The sequence below is a fragment of the Nerophis lumbriciformis genome, linkage group LG17 (assembly GCF_033978685.3).
Source record: "Nerophis lumbriciformis linkage group LG17, RoL_Nlum_v2.1, whole genome shotgun sequence".
Classification (NCBI taxonomy): domain Eukaryota; kingdom Metazoa; phylum Chordata; class Actinopteri; order Syngnathiformes; family Syngnathidae; genus Nerophis; species Nerophis lumbriciformis.
In genome coordinates this window covers 37,786,686-37,810,403 of record NC_084564.2, presented here as the reverse complement: position 1 = coordinate 37,810,403, position 23,718 = coordinate 37,786,686, and the positions used below count along the sequence as shown (strand labels likewise).

Genomic DNA, 23,718 nt, shown 5'->3' with positions numbered 1-23,718 from the left:
ATGACATTGCTATCACCTCTATTAGAGATGTCCGATAGTATCGGCAGTCCGATATTATCGGCCGATAAATGCTTTAAAATGTAATATCGGAAATTATCGGTATCGGTTTTCAAAAATTTATGACTTTTTAAAATGCCGCTGTGTACACGGACTTAGGGAGAAGTACAGAGCGCCAATATGCCTTTGCGTGCCGGCCCAATCACATAATACCTACGGCTTTTCACACACACACAAGTGAATGCCATGCATACTTGGTCAACAGCCATACAGGTAATACTGTAACACTGTTACAAATATGCGCCACACCGTGAACCCACACCAAACAAGAATGACAAACACATCCGCACTGTAACACAACATAAACACAACAGAACAAATACCCAGAACCCCTTGCAGCACTAACTCTTCCGGGATGCTACAATATACACCCCCCCCCCAAACCCTGCCCTTCTCAACCTCCTCATGCTCTCTCAGGGAGAGCATGTCCCAAGCTGCTGTTTTGAGGCATGTTAAAAAAAATAATGCACTTTGTGACTTCAATAATAAATATGGCAGTGCCATGTTGGCATTTTTTTCCATAACTTGAGTTGATTTATTTTGGAAAACCTTGTTACATTGTTTAATGCATCCAGCGGGGCATCACAACAACATTAGGCATAATAATGTGTTAATTCCAAGACTTTATATATCGGTATCGGTTGATATCGGAATCGGTAATTAAGAGTTGGACAATATCGGAATATCGGCAAAAAAGCCATTATCGGACATCTCTAACCTCTATGTGTCCTACTGCTTATGTTTGTGCTAAGGGAAAATGGCTGCTTTGGAAAAAGTCATGAAGACAAGTCAGTAGAGTATGGTAAATGGGTTGTACTTGTATAGCGCTTTTTTACCTTCAAGGTACTCAAAGCGCTTTGACACTATTTCCACATTCACACACACATTCACACACTGATGGCGGGAGCTGCCATGCAAGGCCCTAACCTCCACCCATCAGGAGCAAGGGTGAAGTGTCTTGCTCAAGGACACAATGAAGTTGGTAGATTTGGGGATCGAACCAGGAACCGTCAGGTTGCTGGCACGGCCACTCTCCCAACAGCACCACGCCATCCCTTATGTACTCTCAGGTTTCAATATCAATGGATCGTACGTTTTTTTGGATCTAGACTATTGTTATATCTGTGCTTGTATGGAGATCCATTTCTTTTTTTTGCTTCATTACCGAGCACTAAGCCGACTGCAGTTATAACGCCAGACTAACGAACGATGGACTCGCCATGTGAATTCGCTGATGGTTCCATTCACTGTTTTTGCCCGACAATTATTCCAGCTGATTGCCTTAATTTACTTGAAAGGTTCTTGCTGTTCCACCTGATGAAAAAGCTGTTTGACCATCCTACCTGTTACACGATTCACCGCATCTCACCGTCACGCTTTAACATCTTCTCCTCCGAGCATGCCTTCTGTGAAACTTCCCGCCGTGCGAAGTGAAGCTTATCTCTGTCTGTCATTTAACCGGACATAGCATGTTGTCCCGACTCGCTCCCAAAGGCTTTCTTCTTTGTACTATGTTGACTATGCAGTCAAGTGTATGCATTAAAAGCCTGTTTAATCCAACAATCTTTACCTACAAACAATGGTAAATCAACTTTGTTTTTGGAAAGAATGCAAACACCATCATTTTGTTTTGTTTAAATATGCAAACATGAAAAGAGGGATGTGTACATTTAAAAAAAAAAAGTGGCATTATTATACTATTGCAGAGGCGCTTTATTAAATAGCGACATAACAAAGCTCTGCGCTCGTCAAGTAAACAAAAAGAGTTTCATTTCTGGTCACTACATGCATACAACTTCAGTGTCAGTCATGACACATGAAATATAAATTAATTTAAATGTTTCCTTATGGAATATGTACCTCGAAATGACTAATACGCGTCTTAGAGCCGGTTTCTATCAATCAATCAATCAATGTTTACTTATATAGCCCTAAATCACGAGTGTCTCAAAGGGCTGCACAAGCCACAACGACATATACAGGTAAAAGCCAGTAAATTAGAATATTTTGAAAAACTTGATTTATTTCAGTAATTGCATTCAAAAGGTGTAACTTGTACATTATATTTATTCATTGCACACAGACTGATGCATTCAAATGTTTATTTCATTTAATTTTGATGATTTGAAGTGGCAACAAATGAAAATCCAAAATTCCGTGTGTCACAAAATTTGAATATTACTTAAGGCTAATACAAAAAAGGGATTTTTAGAAATGTTGGCCAATTGAAAAGTATGAAAATGAAAAATATGAGCATGTACAATACTCAATACTTGGTTGGAGCTCCTTTTGCCTCAATTACTGCGTTAATGCGGCGTGGCATGGAGTCGATGAGTTTCTGGCACTGCTCAGGTGTTATGAGAGCCCAGGTTGCTCTGATAGTGGCCTTCAACTCTTCTGCGTTTTTGGGTCTGGCATTCTGCATCTTCCTTTTCACAATACCCCACAGATTTTCTATGGGGCTAAGGTCAGGGGAGTTGGCGGGCCAATTTAGAACAGAAATACCATGGTCCGTAAACCAGGCACGGGTAGATTTTGCGCTGTGTGCAGGCGCCAAGTCCTGTTGGAACTTGAAATCTCCATCTCCATAGAGCAGGTCAGCAGCAGGAAGCATGAAGTGCTCTAAAACTTGCTAGTAGACGGCTGCGTTGACCCTGGATCTCAGGAAACAGAGTGGACCGACACCAGCAGATGACATGGCACCCCAAACCATCACTGATGGTGGAAACTTTACACTAGACTTCAGGCAACGTGGATCCTGTACCTCTCCTGTCTTCCTCCAGACTCTGGGACCTCGATTTCCAAAGGAAATGCAAAATTTGCATGGTTGGGTGATGGTTTGGGGTGCCATGTCATCTGCTGGTGTCGGTCCACTCTGTTTCCTGAGATCCAGGGTCAACGCAGCCGTCTACCAGCAAGTTTTAGAGCACTTCATGCTTCCTGCTGCTGACCTGCTCTATGGAGATGGAGATTTCAAGTTCCAACAGGACTTGGCGCCTGCACACAGCGCAAAATCTACCCGTGCGTGGTTTACGGACCATGGTATTTCTGTTCTAAATTGACCCGCCAACTCCCCTGACCTTAGCCCCATAGAAAATCTGTGGGGTATTGTGAAAAGGAAGATGCAGAATGCCAGACCCAAAAACGCAGAAGAGTTGAAGGCCACTATCAGAGCAACCTGGGCTCTCATAACACCTGAGCAGTGCCAGAAACTCATCGACTCCATGCCACGCCGCATTAACGCAGTAATTGAGGCAAAAGGAGCTCCAACCAAGTATTGAGTATTGTACATGCTCATATTTTTCATTTTCATACTTTTCAGTTGGCCAACATTTCTAAAAATCCCTTTTTTGTATTAGCCTTAAGTAATATTCTAATTTTGTGACACACGGAATTTTGGATTTTCATTTGTTGCCACTTCAAATCATCAAAATTAAATGAAATAAACATTTGAATGCATCAGTCTGTGTGCAATGAATAAATATAATGTACAAGTTACACCTTTTGAATGCAATTACTGAAATAAATCAAGTTTTTCAAAATATTCTAATTTACTGGCTTTTACCTGTAAGGGCAAGGAAAAACTCACAACCCAGTGGGATGGCAATGTGAAGGACTATGAGAAACCTTGGAGAGGACCGCAGAGGACCCCCCGCCCCTTTAGGGGAGACAGGATGCAATGGACGTTGAGTGGGTCTAACATAATATTGTGAGAGTCCAGTCCATAGTGGATCTAGCATAATAGTGAGAGTCCAGTCCATAGTGGATCTAACATAATAGTGACAGTCCAGTCCATAGTGGATCTAACATAATAGTGTGAGAGTCCAGTCCATAGTGGATCTAACATAATAGTGAGAGTCCAGTCCATAGTGGATCTAGCATAATAGTGTGAGAGTCCAGTCCATAGTGGATCTAACATAATAGTGAGAGTCCAGTCCATAGTGGATCTAGCATAATAGTGTCAGAGTCCAGTCCGAAGTGGATCTAACATAACAGTGAGAGTTCAGTCCATAGTGGATCTAACATAATAGCGAGAGTCCAGTCCATAGTGGATCTAGCATAATAGTGTGAGAGTCCAGTGGATCTAACATAATAGTGTGAGAGTCCAGTCCATAGTGGATCTAACATAATAGTGAGAGTCCAGTCCATAGTGGATCTAACATAATATTGTGAGAGTCCAGTCCATAGTGGATCTAACATAATAGTGAGAGTCCAGTCCATAGTGGATCTAACATAATAGTGTGAGAGTCCAGTCCATAGTGGATCTAGCATAATAGTGAGAGTCCAGTCCATAGTGGATCTAACATAATAGTGACAGTCCAGTCCATAGTGGATCTAACATAATAGTGTGAGAGTCCAGTCCATAGTGGATCTAACATAATAGTGAGAGTCCAGTCCATAGTGGATCTAGCATAATAGTGTGAGAGTCCAGTCCATAGTGGATCTAACAAAATAGTGAGAGTCCAGTCCATAGTGGATCTAACATAATAGTGAGAGTCCAGTCCATAGTGGGTCTAGCATAATAGTGTCAGAGTCCAGTCCGAAGTGGATCTAACATAACAGTGAGAGTTCAGTCCATAGTGGATCTAACATAATAGCGAGAGTCCAGTCCATAGTGGATCTAGCATAATAGTGTGAGAGTCCAGTGGATCTAACATAATAGTGTGAGAGTCCAGTCCATACTGGACCTAACATAATAGTGAGAGTCCAGTTCATAGTGGATCTAACATAATAGTGTGAGAGTCCAGTCCATAGTGGATCTAACATAATAGTGAGAGTCCAGTCCATAGTGGATCTAACATAATATTGTGAGAGTCCAGTCCATAGTGGATCTAACATAATAGTAAGAGTCCAGTCCATAGTGGATCTAACATAATAGTGTGAGAGTCCAGTCCATAGTGGATCATACATAATAGTGAGAGTCCAGTCCATAGTGGATCTAGCATAATAGTGTGAGAGTCCAGTCCATAGTGGATCTAACAAAATAGTGAGAGTCCAGTCCATAGTGGATCTAACATAATAGTGAGAGTCCAGTCCATAGTGGATCTAACATAATAGTGTGAGAGTCCAGTCCATAGTGGATCTAACATAATAGTGTGGATCTAACACTATTATGTTATGTGGATCTAACACTATTATGTTAGATCCACTATGGACTGGACTCTCACACTATTATGTTAAATTCACTATGGACTGGACTCTCACACTATTATGTTAGATCCACTATGGACTGGACTTTCACAATATTATGTTAGATCCACTATGGACTGGACTCTCACACTATTATGTTAAATTCACTATGGACTGGACTCTCACACTATTATGTTAGATCCACTATGGACTGGACTCTCACTATTTTGTTAGATCCACTATGGACTGGACTCTCGCTATTATGTTAGATCCACTATGGACTGGACTCTCACACTATTATGTTAAATTCACTATGGACTGGACTCTCACACTATTATGTTAGATCCACTATGGACTGGACTCTCACACTATTATGTTAGATCCACTATGGACTAGACACTCACAATATTTTGTTAGATCCACTATGGACTGGACTCTTGCTATTATGTTAGATCCACTATGGACTGGACTCTCACTATTATGTTAGATCCACTATGGACTAGACTCTCACAATATTATGTTAGATCCACTATGGACTAGACTCTCACAAAATTATGTTAGATCCACTATGGACTAGACTCTCACAATATTATGTTAGATCCACTATGGACTGGACTCTCACACTATTATGTTAGATCCACTATGGACTGGACTCTCACTATTATGTTAGATCCACTATGGACTAGACTCTCACTATTATGTTAGATCCACTATGGACTGGACTCTCACTGTTATGTTAGATCCACTATGGACTGGACTTTCACAATATTATGTTAGATCCACTATAGACTGGACTCTCACACTATTATGTTAAATTCACTATGGACTGGACTCTCACACTATTATGTTAGATCCACTATGGACTGGACTCTCACAATATTATGTTAAATTCACTATGGACTGGACTCTCACACTATTATGTTAGATCCACTATGGACTGGACTCTCACACTATTATGTTAGATCCACTATGGACTGGACTCTCACACTATTATGTTAGATCCACTATGGACTAGACTCTCACACTATTATGTTAGATCCACTATGGACTGGACTATCACTATTATGTTAGATCCACCATGGACTGGACTCTCACACTATTATGTTAGATCCACTATGGACTGGACTCTCACACTATTATGTTAGATCCACTATGGACTGGACTCTCACACTATTATGTTAGATCCACTATGGACTGGACTCTCACTATTATGTTAGATCCACCATGGACTGGACTCTCACACTATTATGTTAGATCCACTATGGACTAGACTCTCACAATATTATGTTAGATCCACTATGGACTGGACTCTCACACAATTATGTTAGATCCACTATGGACTGGACTCTCACACTATTATGTTAGATCCACTATGGACTGGACTCTCGCTATTATGTTAGATCCACTATGGACTGGACTCTCGCTATTATGTTAGATCCACTATGGACTGGACTCTCATTATTATGTTAAATCCACTATGGACTGGACTCTCACAATATTATGCTAGATCCACTATGGACTGGACTCTCACACTATTATGTTAGGTCCATTATGGACTGTACTCCCACTATAATGTTAGATCCACTATGGACTGGACTCTCACAATATTATGCTAGATCCACTCGACGTCCATTGCACCAAGGTTTCTCATTGTCATCCCATTGGGGTTGAGTTTTTCCTTGCCCTGATGTGGGCTCTGAGCCGAGGACATCATCGTGGCTTGTGCAGCCCTTTGAGACACTCGTGATTTAGGGCTATATAAGGAAACATTGATTGATTGATGGATTCTTATTGTGAGGCACACACACTATCCCTTGTGTTGCCTTCACAGAGGACAGTTTCAGACAAAAACAGGCTTCTCTACACATCTTAAAATTAAGTCCACTGCTCTGCTAACTACAGACTTAAGTGCCGCTATATGTTTTTCATTGAAGATGCTAACCTAGCATTGCGTTGCTGTTAAAATGTGACTATAATGTTAGCACTCTTAATAGTTACTTAGTTGTATGTAATATATACAAACACAGACCAGCGTGCTCCAAGTGGACTTTCAAACTTTCTAAAATCCAGCATAGAATCTAGATTTTCGGCATACTTTTAACACACTATTGTGGGGCTTCGGAGAAATAAATTGAAAAATTTAATTGAAAAAAATAATACAATATAGGACCTTTAACAGGTATATAGGTGTAGTCATTCCTAATTAGTTAATTTAAGCTCGTTACATAACTGGAATAAAAATACCATCTAAAACCCGTAACGGCCAGGATGAAGTAAAATAACTGCTGGCACATATTTAGCTATGAGAAGCCAAATAGCACATGTAATGTGGGCTTTTTGTCTTAGAACTTTCAGTGAGTCTTTAAGTCTAATAGCCAAAGCTCCGAGAAAACGGATTGGAAATCGATCGTCTTGAAACTAGTTTGTTTTTTCTTTACGCTGCTTCCTGATAAACCAAAGACCTTTCTTTTTTTTAATCTTATCTTTGTAAGCATTTGGGCTATCATGCCGCCAGTAGATATACTTATAGAACGCAATGTGAGGCAAAGCAGGGATTTGTAAAAAAAGATTTCCCTTTCATTCCAAAGCCATTATTGTAACACAATAGGCGTCTCTGCTAAAGACATTACCGGCATTGACTGTTTTCAGCCTAATCCAAACTTTCCAGCTCAGGTATTCTAGATGCAGAGGAAAAAAAAACAGAAATCCCCGACACTTAATACTTACATGCAATTTGCAGCACCCCAGCTTTTGCTTGCACCAGGATTGCTTTCTAAGAATTACTCTGCCTTTCTTTTGTTTGTTGTTCTTCTCTCTGTTCTCCACAGGCGTCATGGACTCGTCCCGAGCAGCACAAGGTATTCCTAATGCATGACTTTGTTCTCTTTACTCATCCATCTCCCCGTGTCAGGGAGTCTAATGCGTTTGTGGATGGATGCGGATCAGAATCCGTCAAATAAGAGCTGGGACAGTACAGTATAATAAACATCGTACCCAAAATGAGTCAATGAAAAGTCTTGTTTTACCTGAATAATCTTTTGTTTTTTAGTGTTTGTCTGATGGATCTTATGTACATTCGCGATCAAAAGTTTACATACACATAATCTCTTGGCTGTGTTGAGTTTCCAATCATTTCTACGACTCTTATTTGTTTGTGATAGAGTGATTGGAGCACATACTTGTTGGATGAAGTTGGTTCTGTTACGAATTTATTATGGGTCAACTGAAAATGTGATCGTAGTGGTAGTATTATGCTCTGGGTCTGTTTTGCTGCCAATGGAACTGGTGCTTTAAATGGGACAATGAAAAAGGATTACCTCCAAATTCTTCAGGACAAGCTAAAATCATCAGCCCCGGAGGTTGGGTCTTGGGCCCAGTTGGGTGTTCCAACTGGACACGTCAAAAAGTGGTAAAGGAATGGCTAAATCAGGCTAGAATGAAGGTTTTAGAATTACCTTCCCAAAGTCCTGACTTAAAGGGGAATATTATCACAATTTCAGAAGGGTTAAAACCATTAAAAATCAGTTCCCAGTGGCTTATTTTATTTTTCAACGTTTTTTTCAAAATTTTACCGATCACGCAATATCCCTAAAAAAAGCTTCAAAGTGCCTGATTTTAACCATCGTTATATACACCCGTCCATTTTCCTGTGACGTCACATAGTGATGCCAACACAAACAAACATGGCTCATAGAACAGCAAGCTATAGCGACATTAGCTCGGATTCAGACTCGGATTTCAGCGGCTTAAGCGATTCAACAGATTACGCATGTATTGAAACGGATGGTTGTAGTGTGGAGGCAGGTAGCGAAAACAAAATTGAAGAAGAAACTGAAGCTATTGAGCCATATCGGTTTGAACCGTATGCAAGCGAAACCGACGAAAATGACACGACAGTCAGCGACACGGGAGAAAGCGAGGACGAATTCGGCGATCGCCTTCTAACCAACGATTGGTATGTGTTTGTTTGGCATTAAAGGAAAATAACAACTATGAACTAGGTTTACAGCATATGAAATACATTTGGCAACAACATGCACTTTGAGAGTGCAGACAGCCCAATTTTCATCAATTAATATATTCTGTAGACATACCCTCATCCGCGCTCTTTTCCTGAAAGCTGATCTGTCCAGTTTTGGAGTTGATGTCAGCAGGCCAGGGAAGCTAGGGTCGATATTCTTCTCTTTACTCATCCATCTCCCTGTGTCAGGGAGTCTAATGCGTTTGTGGATGGATGCGGATCAGAATCCGTCAAATAAGAGTTGGGACAGTACAGTATAATAAACATCGTACCCAAAAGGAGTCAATGAAAAGTCTTGATGTTCTGCTTGTTTTACCTGAATAATCTTTTGTTTTTTAGTGTTTGTCTGATGGATCGTATGTACATTCGCGATCAAAAGTTTACATACACATAATGTCTTGGCTGTGTTGAGTTTCCAATCATTTCTAAGACTCTTATTTGTTTGTGATGGAGTGTTTGTAGCACATACTTGTTGGATGAAGTTGGTTCTATTACGAATTTATTATGGGTCTACTGAAAATGTGATAGTGGTGGTAGTATCTATGGACTATCACAAACAAATAAGAGTCGTAGAAATGATTGGAAACCCAACACAGCCAAGACATTATCTTCTTTACTCGTGTATGTAAACTTTTGATCGCGACTATATGTCAGTTTTGTGGCTCTACCGTTTACAGCATTGATGAAATGGACAGTTGGGTTTAGCGTTGTAAGAAAAATCTGACTTTGGCACATCTTTATATCTCACTCAGTCTTGAGCCAACATCTCTTTCCAGTTTTCTATGGCGTTATGGTTGCCTCTTTGCAAGAAGACATGCATCACAGCCAGGGACTGTTTGGTGAAAAAGAAAAAAAAGAAATAACTGCCAGCTTTTCTCCAGTTGACTTGGTTCAATATCTTGTTCATGTTTAATAAATAGAAGTGAACTCATCTGATAAACAGGGAATAATGCTCCGATCCTCTGGAATATTTACTGACATATTAAACCAGTGATGATTAAGTGTTTTAATATAAGGATGAAATAATGCAGTTATTTATAATACATGATTGTGTGTGTGTTTTGGTTGGGGGCGTGGCTAAAAGGGGAGGAGTATATTTACAGCTAGAATTCACCAAGTCAAGTATTTCATATATACATATATATATATATATATATATATATATATATATATATATATATATATAACAAATACTTGACGTTCAGTGAATTCTAGCTATATATATATATATATATACATATATATATATATTTATTTTATTATATGTATGTATATATATATATATATATACTGTATGTATATATATATATATATATAAAATAAATACTTTAATTTCAGTGTTCATTTATTTACACATATACACACACATAACACTCATCTACTCATTGTTGAGTTAAGGGTTGAATTGTCCATCCTTGTTCTATTCTCTGTCACTATTTTTCTAACCATGCTGAACTCTGATGATGCATTGCTGTGTGGCACGCACAAAAGTGCTTTCATCAAATGCACTAGATGGCAGTATTGTCCTGTTTAAGAGTGTCACAACATTGCTGTTTACGGCAGACGAACTGCTTTACGGTATACAAAAACGTGACTGCTGTTGTTGTGTGTTGTTGCCGCGCTGGGAGGACGTTAATGAAACTGCCTAACAATAAACCCACATAAGAAACCAAGAACTCGCCCTCCATCATTCTACAGTTATAACTTGATTGGGCAGGTATGCTGGTTATATTGTGGGTTAGCGGACTCAGGTCCTCATGGACCTGAATTTCGGGAGGTTTTCGGGAGAGGCGCTGAATTTCGGGAGTCTCCCGGAAAATCCGGGAGGGTTGGCAAGTATGCATCACATCCTGTGTCCCCCGCCCTTAAGTTCCCCTTACGATGGTTCCGGTTATAGACATCCTATAAGTCAGACCTGGGCAAATTAAGGCCCGGGGGCCACATGCGGCCCGTTAAGCTTTTCAATCTGGCCCGCCGGACATTCCCAAAAAATGTTTTTAGATGTTTAAGATGTAAAGTGTAGCTGCCATTATGATGTGCAGTGATGTTTTCTAATGACCATAAGTCTTCAACTATACTAAGTATTTCAATGGTTGGGATCTGCGCTTATGGCTGATATACCAGTTACTATGGTAACCTAATTAGTTACTATGGTAATCTACGTCACAGCAGCTCAGACGAGGCACCAAGCAGTGTGGGCGGGAAGCGTTTCCACAGACGCAGAAGATTTTCACAACAAAGTTCTAAAGCTTAGTGATGTATCAGATTGTAGGTGGGTTTATTTTGTACCCTTCGCGTTCATATTTCACTGTTTGTCGCATTTTTGTTGCGTTTCACTTGATTGTAAAATATGTCGATCGAAAGGGGGTGTGACATTCATATTTTGTCAATATTCCGTGTTTTATCGTTCATAGAAAAATGTAAAATTCCATTATGTTTTCTAAGGTGGTCTGTCATAATGTTTTTAGCATTCAATCAGACATTATTGTGAGGTTTTGTATTAGTGTTCCTAAAAATAGATATACCGGCCCAAAGACACATTTTTTTCTCTAAATGTGGCCCCCGAGTCAAAATAATTGCCCAGGCCTGCTATAAGTAGACACAGCATTGAGCACTACTGCCTACTGCACTGCAAAAACTGAAATCTAAGTAAGATTAAATATCTCAAATAGGGGTGATATTTGCTTATTTTCTCTCTGATAAGATAATTCTTCTCACAAAGCAGATTTTATGTTAGAGTGTTTTACTTGTTTTAAGGGTTTTGGTCCTAAATAATCTCAGTAAGATATTACAGCTTGTTGCTGAGATGTTATGACCTATATTGAGTAAAACATGCTTGAAACTAGAATATCAACTGTTGTGTCATCAACACTCACAAGTATAAAACTAGTGTTTGTTTACATGCTTTTTTTAATTTCTCTTTGTTATTTGGGTTTATTGGACCCTAATTAGAATAAAAACTATGAGTCATCTTTTGATATGATGTACTTAGTCCATAAGAACACAAACGTGTACTTCATGTTTAGTGGCATGCTAATTCTTATTTTTCCAAATTCAATTGTATGTTATACTCTTCTGACACCACCAGATGGCAGTATTAGTGTCCACATAAGTGGCCACAAGACCCCAATTCAGTAGTGTACACAATTTTGGAAATAAGAGTGAAAAGGTGCTGTCCACACATGTGGCCACTAAGCCTTTAGAGGTATTAATGGATGCATTTCAATCCCCAAACACCCTGCAGAAATAAAAAGCTATTTAAAGGACCGGTAGCCTAAAACATCGTTTTCCAACCACTCTGCCGCGGCACACTAGTGTACCGTGAAATATTGTTTGGTGTGCCGTGGCTAATTTTACTTGTTTTGGAAAGTCTTGACAAGCCACATTTTCTTGTTCTATTGGCAGATAATTTTGCTTAGTTCAAATAAAATACCCCTAATTTTTGTATTTTTTTTCTTGTTTTTGAACACTGACTTTTTGCAGTGTGGCGCTGACGAGACGCCGGGCCGCCATCTTGGAGTGGTGATCCGCTCCACTCAGTGCAATTCATTTGGCAGGAGCAATGAACTGTCAGCGCATTTAATTCATCTTACCTCACTGAATACCACTGATTTTCACACGCTTTTTTTGTCATATGTGTAGCTATGATAAAGGACACATGTTTTGGCGTGTTTTATTATTCATAGTTTGCTTAACAGTAATAGAATATTCTTATATGCTATAAGTGACCAGACGTCCGAGATCAAAACTGGGAATATAATCCCAGAGAATAATAATAATAATAATAATAACAATAGATTTGATTTGTAAAAAAACACTTTACATTGAGTAAACAACCTCAAAGTGCTACAGTGTATTAAAAAGATAATAAAAAATAAATAAAAATAAAAACTAGAACAGCCAACTAGCTAGAACTAGTATGCATATATCTAAAAAAAAAAAGGCTTTTTAAAAAAGAAGGGCTTTTAAGCTTTTTTAAAAAGCATCCAGAGTCTGATGTGCCCTCAGGTGGTCAGGGAGAGCGTTCCACAGACTGGGAGCAGGAGAAGGGGGAAAAAAAACAGTCAGCTATTTTTAAGTTGAAGAAACAATATGATTAGGTGGGGCTGAAAGTTTGTAAACCAAACCCCTGTAGGGGGATCATCCTCCCCCAGAAGATTTCTTTGTGATTTTCACATACAAATTAAGCATTCTGGTGCATTCTGACAAAATAATAAAAAAAAAAAACACAAAAATTAAGGGTATTTTACTTGAACTAAGGAAAATTATCTGCCAATAAAACAAGAACATTTGGCTTGTCAAGACTTTCCAAAACAAGTAAAATTAGCTAACCTCAATGAACCCAAAAATACCTTAAAATAAGTATATTCTCACTAATAACAAGTGCACTTTTCTTAGTAGAAAAAAAAAAAAAAAGAGACCTTTTTGCTCAATATGTTGAAAAATATTCTTAAATGAAGTAAATGCTAGTGCCATTATCTGGACATAATGATATGCGCTCGCCATTACATTTCTTGAAACCAGCAAACTTATACTAAAAACAAATTTATTGTTCTTATTGGAAAGGCAACAAGGCAACCGCTTGTTACTCTCGGGGTCTCCGAGCCGCTCTGGCAAATCATATGGTTTAAAAATGCATTTTTCCATTGACAACATGACATCATCGCGCCAAGTGCGTGCTCTTTCAGTCAATTAGTGCGCGAGGTATATATATATATATATATATATATATATATATATAAATATTAAAAATAAATAAATAAATAAATAAAATAAAATAAAAATATATATATATATATATATATATATACATATATATATATATATATGTATATATATATATATATATATACACATATATATATATATATATATATATATATATATATATATATGTGTATATGTATATATATATATATATATATATATATATATATATATATATATACATATATATATATATATATATACACATATTCATATTTATATATATATGTTATATATAATATATATACATATATATATGTTTATATATATATATATATATATATATACAGCCCGGCCCCCAGCCAAATTTTTTTAATTGTAATTTTGAAGAATTTACCTGAATGTGCATGAACTATTTCTGTTCAAAATAGTTAGAAATGTTAAATGTTTAAATATTAACTGTCAGTTTACTGTACTGTGCCAACTGTACTACTATATGAGTAGGTATGTTCTATTGTTTCATTGAAAATAAAACAGTCCATTTGGATGTCATCTGTTTTAATTATGAGATACAATTGTGTCAAAGTCATGATTTTTTTTGTTCATGCTTGAAATAAGAAATGATTACTTTAAAAAAGTAGTTTTATACTTGTGAGTGTTGATGACACAACAGTTGATATTCTAGTTTCAAGCATGTTTTACTCAATATAGGTCATAACATCTCAGCAACAAGCTGTAATATCTTACTGAGATCATTTAGGACCCTTAAAAGAAGTAAAACACTCTAACATAAAATCTGTTTAGTGAGAATAATTATCTTATCAGACAGAAAATAAGAAAATATCACCCTTATTTGAGATATTTCATCTTACTTAGATTTCAGTTTTTGCAGAAATATTTTTCCGACCAATTAGGTGAAATTGCATACATTCCCACGGCACACCAAACAATATTTCACGGTACACTAGTGTGCCGCGGCACAGTGGTTGGAAAACACTGTTTTAGACTACCGGTCCTTGAAATAGCTTTTTTTTTTTTTTCCTGCAGGTTGTTTGGGGATTGAAATGCATTCATTATTGATCCTGTGAGGACTATTTGAATGAAAAATCGACTCCAGTATCACCCAGCACGACAATAATTACAGGATTCGCAACAACAGACTGACTAGGAGTAGACCCATGGCGGTTTTTGGACATGTTTTTCTGCAAACATTTACAGTATTGACAAGATTATGGCAGCAACATGCTTCTCAGACTGATTTGGTCACATTTATGGTTTACGAACTAAGAACTATGAGCCACAGGATAACATAGTGTTTCAGTTTGTGTGTGTGTGTGTGTGTGTGTGTGTGTGTGTGTGTGTGTGTGTGTGTGTGTGTGTGTGTGTGTGTGTGTGTGTGTGTGTGTGTGTGTGTGTGTGTGTGTGTGTGTGTGTGTGTGTGTGTGTGAGAGGGAGAGACTGTTATAATGGCCTCTGGAAAAATATTGAATTGAATATTTCTTTCAAAGTGTTCTTGTATTTCTACCCTTCTTGAGACATCAACAAGGAAAAGTAGCTTCCATATGAACCATTGCATCTAATAGAGAATGTCTCATTTCTCACCCCCTGGTGGGGAAATCTATCAAAATGAGGGTAGTCCCAAAAAGGAGGGATTTTTCTAATCGACTGTGTGTCGCTTTTAAAAGTGCTCCTCCCTCTGGTCAACATATGAAATAACAAGTGTGTGTAAAAAATTTAAGTGCTCCCCCTCTGGCCAACATATGTGTGTGTAAGAAATTCATACAGGGGCCCTTTGGCCAAAATAAAAAAAAATGTATATAGAGACATACTGTATTAACTTGAAGTAAATAATGAAATTTAAAAACAATTACAAACAAAAAATTAACAAAACGCAGTCTTTTTCCTCACAATGCGTCGACTTTTTTCTTATAAAATTGGGAACAATTTATTCACATTCTTTCTGTTTTTGTAATATTGCACTATTTTCTCTGAAAATTATTACTTTATGTAAAATTATTACTTTTTTTATGTATAATGATTACTTTGTAATGCAAAATGGCGACATTTGTCATATAAAATTCTGACTTATCACAATATTGCATACTTGCCAACCTTGAGACCTCCGATTTCGGGAGGCGGGGGGCGTGGCTGGGGGCGTGGTTAAGAGGGAAGGAGTATATTTACAGCTAGAATTCACCAAGTCAAGTATTTCATATACTGTATATATATATATATATATATATATATATATATATATATATATATATATATATATATATATATATATATATATAAGAAATACTTGACGAAATACTAAGTCAAGTATTTCATATCCTGTGTATATATATATATATATATATATATATATATATATATATATATATATATATATATATATATATATATATATATAAGAAATACTTGACGAAATACTAAGTCAAGTATTTCATATATATATATATATATATATATATATATATATATATATGTATATATATATATATATATATATATATATATATATATATATATATATATATATATATATATATATATATATATATAATAAATACTTGAATTTCAGTGTTCATTTATTTACACATATACACACACATAACACTCATCTACTCATTGTTGAGTTAAGGGTTGAATTGTCCATCCTTGTTCTGTTCTCTGTCACTATTTTTCTAACCATGCTGAACAACCTCTCTGATGATGCATTGCTGTTTGGCACGCACAAAAGTGCTTTCATCAAATGCACTAGATGGCAGTATTGTCCTGTTTAAGAGTGTCACAACGTTGCTGTTTACGGCAGACGAACTGCTTTACGGTAGACGAAAACGTGACTGCTGTTGTTGTGTGTTGTTGCCCCGCTGGGAGGACTTTAATGAAACTGCCTAACAATAAACCCACATAAGAAACCAAGAACTCGCCCTCCATCATTCTACAGTTATAACGTGATTGGGCAGGCACGCTGTTTATATTGTGGGTTAGCGGGCTCAGGTCCGCATGGACCTGAGCCCGCCTGAATTTCGGGAGATTTTCGGGAGAAAATTTGTCCCGGGAGGTTTTCGGGAGAGGCGCTGAATTTCGGGAGTCTCCCGGAAAATCCGGGAGGGTTGGCAAGTATGCAATATTGCCAATTTTTTGGTTGTTCTTGTAAAATAATGACATTTTTTAAATTAAATTATAACTGATTATTATTATTATAATATTGCCAACATTTTAAAGTTTTCTTATACAATTGTGACCTTTGTCATGTAAAATTACGACTCTTCATAAAATTGCCAAAATGTTAAGCTCTTCTCGTAAAATTGCGACTGTTATTGAGTAAAATTTAAACTTTCATCATAATATTGCACAAATGTTCAGTTTTTCTTGTAAAATGTTGACTTGCGTTGAGTAAAATGACGACTTTTACTATAATACTAGAAGTAGGCATTTTTCTCAAGACTCAAGAAAGTAGCAAATACAATAATGTGTGTGTGTGTGTGCGTGTGTGTGTGTGTGTGTGTGTGTGTGTGTGTGTGTGTGTGTGTGTGTGTGTGTGTGTGTGTGTGTGTGTTGAGACGTCCCATAATAGCAAGCAGGCAGAGGGGAGAAGACTTATGGGTGCAGAAGAGCGTGTGCGTGCCGAGCATGTTACTGCCAAACGTGGTGGTCTCGTTGCAAAAGCAGCAGAGGGAAGCGTTTCCTTCTATGCTGGGCCGGTTAAGATTTGGTGAGACATGACTTTAACATGTCCCGTTGTGTATTCCTGATTTCACGCTCCAAAGTTAAAAGTGTTTCCTGCAGACCACCGCTAAGGCAAGCAGGCTATAGGAGAGCTCTGCAGTCACCTTGTTTGATTTATGCAAAGTGCAAGTCCTTGTCGTTTCTCCATATCAGTTTTAACCCTTGTGTAATGTTCATATTGTTGTTACTCAGCCAGCGTTTGTGGGTCTCATGGACCCGTTGCATTTTGTGGCTTTTAATGCCTCACAATCAAACACGTTTATGTTAAAATACTGAACAGATGTTTACCTTATCCCAATAAACAAAATCGCGCATATCGATATATTGCCCAGCCCTAGTTGTGAGTTCAAACCCCGGCCGAGTCATACCAAAGACTATAAAAATGGGAGCCATTACCTCCCTGCTTGGCACTCAGCATCAAGGGTTGGAATTGGGGGTTAAATCACCAAAAAGGATTCCAGGGCGCGGCCACCGCTGCTGCCCACTGCTCCCCTCACCTCCCAGGGGGTGATCAAGGGGATGGGTCAAATGCAGAGGACAAATTTCACCACACCTAGTGTGTGTGTGACAATCATTGCTACTTTAACTTAACTTTAACTTTACACATACAAACTGTAGCACACAAAAAAGCACATTTAATAAAAAAAACGTTATTATGGTCTTACCTTTACTTATAAATGAAGTCCATGCGCCGCTGTTGTGCTGGATTAATGCACCCACGCCGTAGAATGCACCCCCTGACGGGAGTGTTATACAGTGTGTGTGTGATAATCATTGTTACTTTAACTTTAACTTAATATGACTTCATGTCTGGGCAGCCCGGTGGAACAGGGATTAGTGCATGTGCCTCACAATACGAAGGTCCTGAGTAGTCCTGAGTTCAATCCCGGGCTCGGGATCTTTCTGTGTGGAATTTGCATGTTCTCCCTGTGACTGCGTGGGTTCCTCCCACCTCCAAAGACATGTACCTGGGGATAGGTTGATTGGCAACACTAAATTGGCCCTAGTGTGTGAATGATGTCTGTCTATCTGTGTTGGCCCTGTGACGAGGTGGTGACTTGTCCAGGGTGTACGCCGCCTTCCGCCCGAATACAGCTGAGATAGGCTCCAGCACCCCTCACGACCCCAATAGGGACAAGTGGTAGAAAATGGATGGACGGATGGACTTCATGTCCGTTGCAGCCCATTACGACGTTTCAAAGTGTAAAAACAGGATCTGCCTTGAAGACCGAGTCATTTATTTTGAAAGTAGACCGGATCATTTATTTTGTGATTTTTGCATGACAGATTTGAGCTAAATTGAACAAATTTCTTGCGTTGTCCCGCAAATATAGGAGCTCTTCGCATATTTAGCGCTGAAATGCCGAACGGTGACGTTCCGCAGTCGGCGCAAACGGACACATAGACTTGAATACAAATGGAAAATTTGGCCGTCGGGCAGGTTCCGTTCTGCGGCCGTTTCGCATCTAGTGGGAGTTTTACTCCACCAAACGGCTTGTCATGAATGGAAACACAAGCAATACCAATTACCATGAATTGATTAACGTGGACCCCGACTTAAACAAGTTGAAAAACTCATTACCATTTAGTGGTCAATTGTACAGAATATGTACTGTACTGTGCAATCTACTAATACAAGTTTCAATCAATCAATCAATCAATCAATCAATCAATCAATATGTTTACTCTGGTCCAAGATCATCTATGTTCTTAGTAACCTACTGCAAAAAAGTTAGTCAAAGATCATCTCGATCACAAGTCTTAAACTGAACTGCGGGGGACCGGTCTGGTGTCCTTCCAGAGATCCAGATTTGGCCCCTAAGCCACCCGTTGATTAACCCTGGTGTAGAGCAGTGACATGCGGTGAGGTTGATGGCTGGTGAGGCACTGACTTCATCACAGTCAGATTTACAAACATATGAACCCTAAAGAGTATCTTATTCACCATTTGATTGGCAGCAGTTAACGGGTTATGTTTAAAAGCTCATACCAGCATTCTTCCCTGCTTGGCACTCAGCATCAAGGGTTGGAATTGGGGGTTATTAAATCACCAAAAATGATTCCCGGGCGCGGCACCGCTGCTGCCCACTGCTCCCCTCACCTCCCAGGGGGTGATCAAGGGGATGGGTCAAATGCAGAGGACAAATTTCATTACACCTAGTGTGTGTGACAATCATTGCTACTTTAACTTAACTTTAACTTTACACATACAAACTGTAGCACACAAAAAAGCACATTTAATTAAAAAAAACGTTATTATGGTCTTACATTTACTTATAAAATAAGTCCATGAGCCGCTGTTGTGCTGGATTAATGCACCCCCTGACGAGAGTGTTATATCAACTAAAGCCCTCACTTCAACTTTCCACGTGCAAGATTGAATCTATTTAAAAAAGTGTAACCGAGGGTTTATAAATGTCGCCTATACTGTATGAAACTACAAAATAACAAACACGGAGGCTCCAGTTTACACGAGGACCACTTTATTTACCTTCTTTCAAAAACTTCCGCTCCACTCCAACGTGTCATCACTTCCGCTCTTAGCGCCTTCAAAATAAGAGCTCAAGGCATATACTGTATAACAGCGCATAACAGGAACTTAACATCACAAAGAGGAAAGCCCATAAAAATAGGTTACAAAAGTTATTTAATAAGAAGCCAAAAAGTGCAAAAACAATAATGTTCGTGTTGGAGGAGTTGTGAATTAGGTACACCTGCAGTCTGCAGGTGTACCTAATGTTGTGGCCCTGCAGTCATTCACAACTCCTCCAACACGAACATTATTGTTTTTGCACTTTTTGGCTTCTTATGAAATACATTTTTTAAATAGATTCAATCTTGCACGTGGAAAGTTTAAGTGTGGGCTTTAGTTGATATAACACTCCCGTCAGGGGTTGCCGTGCATTCTACGGTGTGGGTGCAGGACGCGAGCCTCAGCCAGTGCGTCTTTTGCAGCCGTTTTATGATCGCTCAGCACAAGAAATACGTTACACACATACAGTTGTTGACAAAATACACTGTACATTATATACCTCAGCTAACTAAACTATGGAAATGTATAATATAATTCATATAGCAATACGGTCTCACTGCACAGCAGGCCAGCAGTTAGCCGAGTCCGCAATCCATGTTGAGGCACTGAGTGACGTGCCTCAACTGGCTGCTGATCACCGCACCGTCTCTTCTCAGTATTTGAACGGCAAATGTGAAAATTCAGCGATTTTGAATGAAAATAATCTAAAACTGGTGAAGTTAAATGGAAAATAACTTTATAGTATAATCACTGGATACATATAACAATTTAATAAAAATGTTTTCTTTTTACATTGTTTTTCTTTCCATGATGGCAGGTGAGGCCCCGCCTCACCTGCCTCTAGTGACTGCACGTCACTGGTGTAGAGTAACCAACTGGAGCCGGCAGGGAAATAAAGAAAATGTTCAAAACAAGAATCAATATTGACAAAATGGGGAACAAACGTGGACTTCATGGTGTACGTAGAGAGAATACGTTGCCAAGAGTCTAACGGAGAATGTTTTCTGCACAGGGGTCAGAATAAAGGGCCATTGTGTTGTATAAGCATTGCTCCAGTCCCTCTACGCACTATGCATAATGAATGTGGCGGACATGCGGAGCCTATTGAATTGGAACACAAACTAACCAAGGTTTCTCTTTACATGGCTGCCGTCCTCAATCAGTATGTGTAAAACATCCGTGGCATTGTTTTACCCGGCAGCTTGGAGGCGAGCCATGCAAAAAAGCACTGGAAAAGAGCTGCTCGGGAATTTAGTTCTGTCGCACCTTGTAAAATGAACAATCCACAAAACAAAACATACAAACCCCGTTTCCATATGAGTTGGGAAATTGTGTTAGATGTAAATATAAACGGAATACAATGATTTGCAAATCCTTTTCAACCCATATTCAGTTGAATATGCTACAAAGACAACATATTTGATGTTCAAACTCATACATTTTTTTATTTTTTTTGCAAATAATAATTAACTTAGACTTTCATGGGTGCAACACGTGCCAAAGTAGTTGGGAAAGGGCATGTTCACCACTGTGTTACATGGCCTTTCCTTTTAACAACACTCAGTTAACGTTTGGGAACTGAGGAGACACATTTTTGAAGCTTCTCAGGTGGAATTCTTTCCCATTCTTGCTTGATGTACAGCTTAAGTTGTTCAACAGTCCGGGGGTCTCCTTTGTGCTATTTTAGGCTTCATAATGCGCCACACATTTTCAATGGGAGACAGGTCTGGACTACAGGCAGGCCAGTCTAGTACCCGCACTCTTTTACTATGAAGCCACGTTGATGCAACACGTGGCTTGGCATTGTCTTGCTGAAATAAGCAGGGGCGTCTATGGTAACGTTGCTTGGATGGCAACATATGTTGCTCCAAAACCTGTATGTACCTTTCAGCATTAATGGCGCCTTCACAGATGTGTAAGTTACCCATGTCTTGGGCACTAATACACCCCCATACCATCACACATGCTGGCTTTTCAACTTTGCGCCTATAACAATCCGGATGGTTCTTTTCCTCTTTGGTCCGGAGGACACAACGCCCACAGTTTCCAAAAACAATTTGAAATGTAGACTCGTCAGACCACAGAACACTTTTCCACTTTGTATCAGTCCATCTTAGATGAGCTCAGGCCCAGCGAAGCCCACGGCGTTTGTGGGTGTTGTTGATAAACGGTTTTCGCCTTGCATAGGAGAGTTTTAACTTGCACTTACAGATGTAGCGACCAACTGTAGTTACTAACAGTGGGTTTCTGAAGTGCTCCTGAGCCCATGTGGTGATATCCTTTACACACTGATGTCACTTGTTGATGCAGTACAGCCTGAGGGATCGAAGGTCACGGGCTTAGCTGCTTACGTGCAGTGATTTCTCCAGATTCTCTGAACCCTTTGATGATATCACGGACCGTAGATGGTGAAATCCCTAAATTCCTTGCAATAGCTGGTTGAAAAAGGTTTTTCTTAAACTGTTCAACAATTTGCTCACGCATTTGTTGACCAAGTTGTGACCCTCGCCCCATCCTTGTTTGTGAATGACTGAGCATTTCATGGAATCTACTTTTATACCCAATCATGGCACCCACCTGTTCCCAATTAGCCTGCACACCTGTGAGATGTTCCAAATAAGTGTTTGATGAGCATTCCTCAACTTTATCAGTATTTATTGCCACCTTTCCCAACTTCTTTGTCACGTGTTGCTGGCATCAAATTCTAAAGTTAATGATTATTTGAAAAAAATAATTGTAGTATATTCAACTGAATATGTGTTGAAAATGATTTGCAAATCATTGTATTCCGTTTATATTTACATCTAACACAATTTCCCAACTCATATGGAAATGGGGTTTGTATTAAAAAACAAACAAACACGTGCATGTCCTAATAATTAGATTGAACGATATGGACTGATGGCTTGAATAGAGAAAAACCTGCCGTCAATGAAAACAATCAAACCATGCATATGAAACAAAATCATAGAACAATTATCAGGATTTGCAGGAGGCAATTACTCTACACTTGTTTCGTACATTACTGTAATCCGTATCATTAGGTCGGTCTGAAATGATAGCCTGTAGCTAAAATACAGTGTCTTGACGACACATGTTAGCGACAATGTTAGGAGGGACACGCTTGTTTTCTTTTAAACGCCCCGTGATAAAATGGCAACCAAGGTAATCAAAAAGGTCAACCAACGAACGAGATTTCTCTACAGAATCTCCTCTCTGGTCAACAAAAGCACCATGAAGATTCTAGCAGGAACTCTCATTCAACCCTTTTTCCATTACGCATGCACCTCCTGGTCCAAAACCCTCAAATCAAGACTCCAAACATCCCAGAACAAGCTAGTCAGGTTACTTCTAGACCTCCACCCCAGATCCCACCTCACTCCTACCCACTTCTCCAAAGTGGGCTGGCTCAGGGTGGAGGACAGAGTAAAACAACTTGCACTGAGCCTGGTCTATAAAATCCGCTACACCTCCCTGATACCGAAGTACATGTCAAACTACTTCCAGAACGTAAATGACCGCCATAACCACAACA

The 23,718-nt window shown here is 38.9% G+C and overlaps 1 protein-coding gene across 8 annotated transcripts in view; it reads left to right on the top strand.

Annotated features, from left to right (window-relative positions):
- ncam1b (neural cell adhesion molecule 1b) overlaps positions 1-23,718 on the top strand; it is a 354,414-nt gene that overhangs the window by 251,147 nt on the left and 79,549 nt on the right. For 5 of the 8 annotated variants that reach the window (XM_061973161.1, XM_061973166.1, XM_061973160.1 and 2 more), the window contains one exon: positions 8,016-8,045. The exons of the other annotated variants lie outside the window; for them this stretch is intronic. In XM_061973161.1, coding sequence (XP_061829145.1) covers positions 8,016-8,045 — 30 coding nt within the window. The remainder of the gene's footprint in view (positions 1-8,015; positions 8,046-23,718) is intronic. 8 annotated transcript variants of the gene reach the window in all.